Source organism: Micropterus dolomieu, unplaced genomic scaffold (genome assembly GCF_021292245.1).
Source record: "Micropterus dolomieu isolate WLL.071019.BEF.003 ecotype Adirondacks unplaced genomic scaffold, ASM2129224v1 contig_14622, whole genome shotgun sequence".
NCBI classification, from domain to species: Eukaryota; Metazoa; Chordata; class Actinopteri; order Centrarchiformes; family Centrarchidae; genus Micropterus; species Micropterus dolomieu.
In genome coordinates, this window is record NW_025743608.1 from 24,752 (window position 1) to 30,058 (window position 5,307).

Consider the following 5,307-nt stretch of genomic DNA (forward strand, 5'->3'; position numbering starts at 1 on the left):
CCCCCCCCCCCCCCAGGTGCTGAGGACCCTCCTCAGTCTGAGGATAAAGGAGGTGGACATGAAGCGGGACATAGAGGACACGGCACCAAAGAAGAAGTTCATGAACAACAAGGAGAAGAAGAAGCAGCTGTCCAGGATGCAGAGGAAGGTCAGTGTTGTGTTCAGGGATCTTAGGGAACACTGAGGTCTCCACTAGAACGTGAAGTTTGGGCTGGGGCCAGTTCCCCACTGAGAACACACAGAGGCGTCCCAGCCAGCTGGTCCTGAGGGCAGCCCTCACAATCTGGACCAATCAAATTAGAGCCAGCCATAATAATAATAATAATAATAATAATCCTTATTTGTAGAGCACTTTTCAAAAACAAGTTACAAAGTGCTTTAACAAGTGTAAAGAATAATACAAAAAAAACAAGATAAGAGCATGAAAACATTGAAAAGACTTAAAATACAGATAAATATAAAATTAGTAAAATAGAATAAAAGGGATAAAATAAAGTCAAATAAGATCGGGAAAGGCTCTCCTATAAAAGTATGTTTTAAGAAGGGACTTAAAAGAGTTCACTGACTCAGCCGACCTGATTTCCTCGGGCAGGCTGTTCCAGAGCCTCGGGGCCCTGACAGCAAACGCTCTGTCCCCTTTAGTTTTCAGTCGAGACTCTGGAACAGACAACAGACCTCTGCCCGAGGATCTCAAGGTACGTGCTGCTGCGTATGGGACTAAAAGGTCAGAAATATAACAAGGCGAGAGGCCATGAAGAGCTTTAAAAGTGATCAATTCTAAAACATACTGGGAGCCAGTGTAATGAAGCTAAAATAGGAGTAATGTGGTCATATTTCTTTGTTCTGGTTAAACTACTAATTACTAATACTAATACAGGGCTTTTTAGATTGTGTCAATATATAAAAGTTCAGGAGACTCTGAATATGTGAATGTGCAGTGATGTGGAAAACATTTAGAACTTTTAAAGGGGGTGTCGGTGGGGCCCTGAGCCTTGTTAATGAGGCTGGGGCTGCCTCTCAAGTCTCTTATTGGTCGTTTCCTCACTTGAACCGGAAGTTGTTCCGCTCCGCCATCTTGCAGGCCGTCCCAAAGCTCTTATTTGCGCTCCGAGGAGCACTGAGGCAGGATCCTCAGTGACACGCCCCCTTACTGGGTAGCCATTACATTGATTGGACGCTGCAGCTGATTGGACTGATCAGAAGGGTTAGGGCTAACCCTAAAGCGTCCGATGGAAGCAGCCGGCGGCTCCGGCAGGAAAATCAGCTGAAGTTTGAATGAAGCTGCTGCGCGGAAAGCAGTGATGATCCGTGACGAGTCGCTTGCAAATAAAATGTGTGCAGTCGTGTTAAAGGTCATCAGAAGAGGAAATAAACTGAAAGCCTAAAACTGAGCGTCGACTTTGATTCAAGTTCCATCATTTCAGTTTCCCTGAAACATTTAGGCTAATAAATCCCAAGACGCCAGGATCATATTCCGGGTTCTTCTCTAACGAATTCACATCAGAGTCGGTAAACGCAGAGAATATCAGCATCGTGTCAGCAGAAATGATCCTGTGAGCGGGACGTACAGCAAGCTGGAATTCGTCATGTGCAGGTGTTAAACAGAGAATCGTGCTGCTCTGCGCTGAGACCTGAGACTCTTAACACAAACGGCATCCGAAGTCTCTGCAGCTGTTCGACTGACGGCCGATGCGGCTGCGATCAGCTGCCGCCGTCATCAGAAACGGACGTTGCTTCGCGTGACGCTTCCGAGGAAAGGACGTCTCACGTCTCTTAAAACATATTTCTGCGTCCCCGGTGGGTGGGGCTAAGACGCAGGGCCATTTGTTTGATCTAAACTCGTTGAAGAAACCAGACGGTCTCATCGCCGATATGGGAATGTAGCGTAACTAATCTCCGTGAAGAGGCACAGAGAAGCTGACGATCCTAAACTGGCTCAAGTGCTCACTCCGGATAGGGAATGAGTCCCCGACCGGCCACCAAGGCCAGGTCGTGACCGAAAGAACCCGGTTACAAGCGCCCGAAAGGTTTTTTGTCAGGCGTCTCCCTTAGAGCCATCCGTGAGGAACTGGGAGTAGAGCCGCTGCATCTAAAGGAGCCGGTTTAGGTGGTCCGGGCATCTGGTAAGGACGGCCCCTGGATGGCCCCCAGAAAGGTGTTCCAGGCACTTCCAGCTGGGAGGAGGCCTCAGGATCCCCCAGACAGAGCTGGTTAAAGGGGCTCGGGAAAGGGAGGTTTGGGGTCCCTGCTGGAGCCGCTGGCCGCGACCCGACCCCCGGCGGACGGATGTTGTCATGTGATAAACAGACTGACCTGTGTGTGTGTGTGTCTGTGTGTGCGTGTTACTGTGTGTGTGTGTGTGTGTCTGTGTGTGTCTGCAGTGGAAGAAGGCCGAGGAGAAGTTGGAGAAAGAGCTGCTGGAGGCCGAAGCCTCCGACAGCAAAGAGAAGAAGATCAAGCTGGTGAGTCGAAGCAGCGACGGAAAGTTAAAGAGACAAAGAAGAAGAAAGAACTAACTCTTCTTCTTCTTCTCCTCTCAGCACACAGAGACTCTGAATATCGTCTTCCTCGTCTACTTCAGGATCTTGAAGAAAGCTCAGAAGTCACTTCTGCTTCCTGCTGTACTGGAGGGGCTGGCCAAGTATGTCTCGCTCTCTCTCGCTCTCTCTCTCACACACTACTGTAGTTGCACTGACTGTGATGTCACTTCCTGTCAGCTTCGCTCACCTGATCAACCTGGAGTTCTTCGACGACCTGCTCAACGTGCTGCAGAACCTCATCCAATCAGGAGTGAGTATTCCCTGCTGTGTGGAGATCTGCTGTCACAGACTGATAGATTTGTCGTATTGATCGTCCTGATGTGAACTCTGCAGGATCTGACCAATCGGGAGAGTCTCCACTGCATCCAGACCGTCTTCACCATCCTGTCAGGACAAGGTGCGTGTGCGCGCGTTTGTGCGTTGGTGTGTATGCGTCTCAAACTGACGTGAATAAAGTTTCTGTTTTGTATCAGGTGACGTTCTGAACATCGACCCGCTGAACTTTTACTCTCAGCTCTACAGGATGCTGCTGAGGCTCCACGCAGGTGAGGACGCCACGTATTTACTGCTGTAGCCACGAGAACACGCCATTCACCACCGACTTTATGTATAACCTCAGTACCAACACACATCAAAAGCCAGCGGGAAGAGAACTGCTGATGTTTAATTTAAAGCTGCTGTCTGCTCAGGGGCGCCCAATGATGACATCATCATCGTGCTGCGGTGCCTGGACGCCATGCTGACCCGTCGCAAGAAGCAGGTGACCCTGCAGAGAGCGATGGCGTTCGTCAAACGTCTGAGCACGCTCAGCCTGCACGTGCTGCCCAACGCCAGCGTGGGAATCCTGGCCGCCAGCAGGGCCACCGTGCACGTGAGTGTGAGCCGGTCCAGGTTCAGGGTTACAGCTAGTCTCAGCAAATCAGTCGGAAAGAGAGAAAAGATACTGAAACTGTCTGTCTGTCTGTCTGTGTGTATGTTAGGCCTTCCCTAAGTGTGACTTCCTGTTGGATAACGAGGTTCAGGGCAGCGGCTTCTACCTGCCAGAGCTGGACGAACCTGAACACTGCAACGCCCAAAACACAGCACTGTGGGAGCTACACACGCTGCAGGTACAAATACACGCTGCAGGTACAAATACACGCTGCAGGTACAAATACGCGCTGCCGGAGCAACACACGCTGCAGGTACAAATACACACGCATCTATGTTTATAAACTCAGAGCGGCGTGTGACATCACCCTGTGTGTGGTTACAGAGACATTACCACCCGGTCGTGCGGCGGTTGGCGTCCCACCTGTGTCAAGGAGCTCCCAGTGAAGGATCAGCGGCGCTCGGCGTGGAGCTGAGCCGCAGGTACGAACTCTGACGGTCCGCTGGCATCCTCGCCTTAAAGGCGCAGTGCGCTGATGGACCTGTGACCACAGTCTGTCCCCGTGACATCATGTCTGCCTCTCTTCCTGTGCACACTTTATGTTAGGAGCGTTTGTTTTGGTACACGGGGTCTCCCTGTTAATAAAAAAACAGCAGAACCGTCTGAATCCAGATTTTACTTGTGCAGTCCTGTAGTTCAGTTCCTGTGAGTGAAAGTTAGGAATTTAAAAACGGTGTAAGGGCCCTTTAAAAGTGCTTCGATCTGTTTATTTGATCTCAACCCAGTTTTAATGGGATTTTATTAATTTTGTGTGTGACTTCCTGCCCAGGTCTCCGGTGGAGCTGTTCAATATGTACAGTGTCAGAGACATGACCTTTAACCCCCCTGTAGCTCCGCCCGCCACCAAGAAGAAGGTACGGAAATTCGACGCACCTTCATACATTCATTCTTCAGACCTGAGGAGGTTTCAGTGGATAAATGTTTGACCTGGAGAAAGCTCAAGCAGAGGATCTGTAATCTGATTTCATGTTTACGTCCTCAGACTTGTCAATAAAGCTTCCTGTGTTTGAAAATGTTTTATCAGGATCGTTTTGTTGTCGGAGCGACGCTGCTGGACACCGAACTGCAGAGACAAGCTCAGAGCGTCCTGACCGCCGCCGGCGCTGAGGAGGCGGAGCTGGACTTTTATACAACACACACACAAATACACACTGAACACTGACACACACACAAATACACACACACACACCTGGTTGGTTTGTTCTGAAAATAAAAATCTTTTCTAACGAATATGAAAAACAGGAATCCCTCTGATCTAAATTGTTGATTCTATACCATTATGTGTTTTGATAAGTGTTACCTTCACAATAAAAGCCTGGAATGAGGGCTGGGCGTGAGCATCATGTAAAGTCAGAAATGATCCAAGTGTTGATATTTCACCGTTCTTCCTGTTGAATAAAAGTTTTTATTGGAACAGAACCCAGTTTTTTTTATTCACTAATGTGAAACAAAGGCAGAAGAGAAACTGCTGTGTGAATGCTAAATCTTAAACTTCCTGCTGAACTCCCTGAGTGACATTTGTTTTGCAAGGGGCGGCTGTGGCCCAGGAGGTAGAGCGGGTTGGCCGTTAATCGGAAGGTCGGCGGTTCAATCCCTGGCTCCCCCTGGTGCATGTCGAAGTGTCCTTGGCAAGATACTGAACCCGGCTGTTCCGCCAGTGTATGAGTGAGTGTGAATGTTACTTTCCGTTTGAGTGTATGAATGTGTGTGACTGGTGAATGCAGATGTAGTGTAAAAGCGCTTTGAGTGGTCGAAAAGACTAGAAAGGCGCTATTCAAGTACGGAGCATTTACATTTACTCGGAGCAGGTTAGAAAAGCCCTGTTGCTGCTTCCCT

At 49.1% G+C, this 5,307-nt stretch overlaps 1 protein-coding gene across 1 annotated transcript in view; it reads left to right on the forward strand.

Annotated features, from left to right (window-relative positions):
• noc3l (NOC3-like DNA replication regulator) overlaps nucleotides 1–4,890 on the forward strand; it is an 11,544-nt gene extending 6,654 nt beyond the window's left edge. Inside the window, exons 11-21 of the mRNA XM_046043028.1 lie at nucleotides 17–148; nucleotides 2,382–2,462; nucleotides 2,541–2,641; nucleotides 2,718–2,790; nucleotides 2,874–2,937; nucleotides 3,014–3,085; nucleotides 3,230–3,411; nucleotides 3,521–3,649; nucleotides 3,796–3,893; nucleotides 4,241–4,325; nucleotides 4,496–4,890. Coding sequence (XP_045898984.1) covers nucleotides 17–148; nucleotides 2,382–2,462; nucleotides 2,541–2,641; nucleotides 2,718–2,790; nucleotides 2,874–2,937; nucleotides 3,014–3,085; nucleotides 3,230–3,411; nucleotides 3,521–3,649; nucleotides 3,796–3,893; nucleotides 4,241–4,325; nucleotides 4,496–4,633 — 1,155 coding nt within the window. The 3' untranslated portion in view covers nucleotides 4,634–4,890. The remainder of the gene's footprint in view (nucleotides 1–16; nucleotides 149–2,381; nucleotides 2,463–2,540; nucleotides 2,642–2,717; nucleotides 2,791–2,873; nucleotides 2,938–3,013; nucleotides 3,086–3,229; nucleotides 3,412–3,520; nucleotides 3,650–3,795; nucleotides 3,894–4,240; nucleotides 4,326–4,495) is intronic.
• Nucleotides 4,891–5,307: the final 417 nt, after the last annotated feature.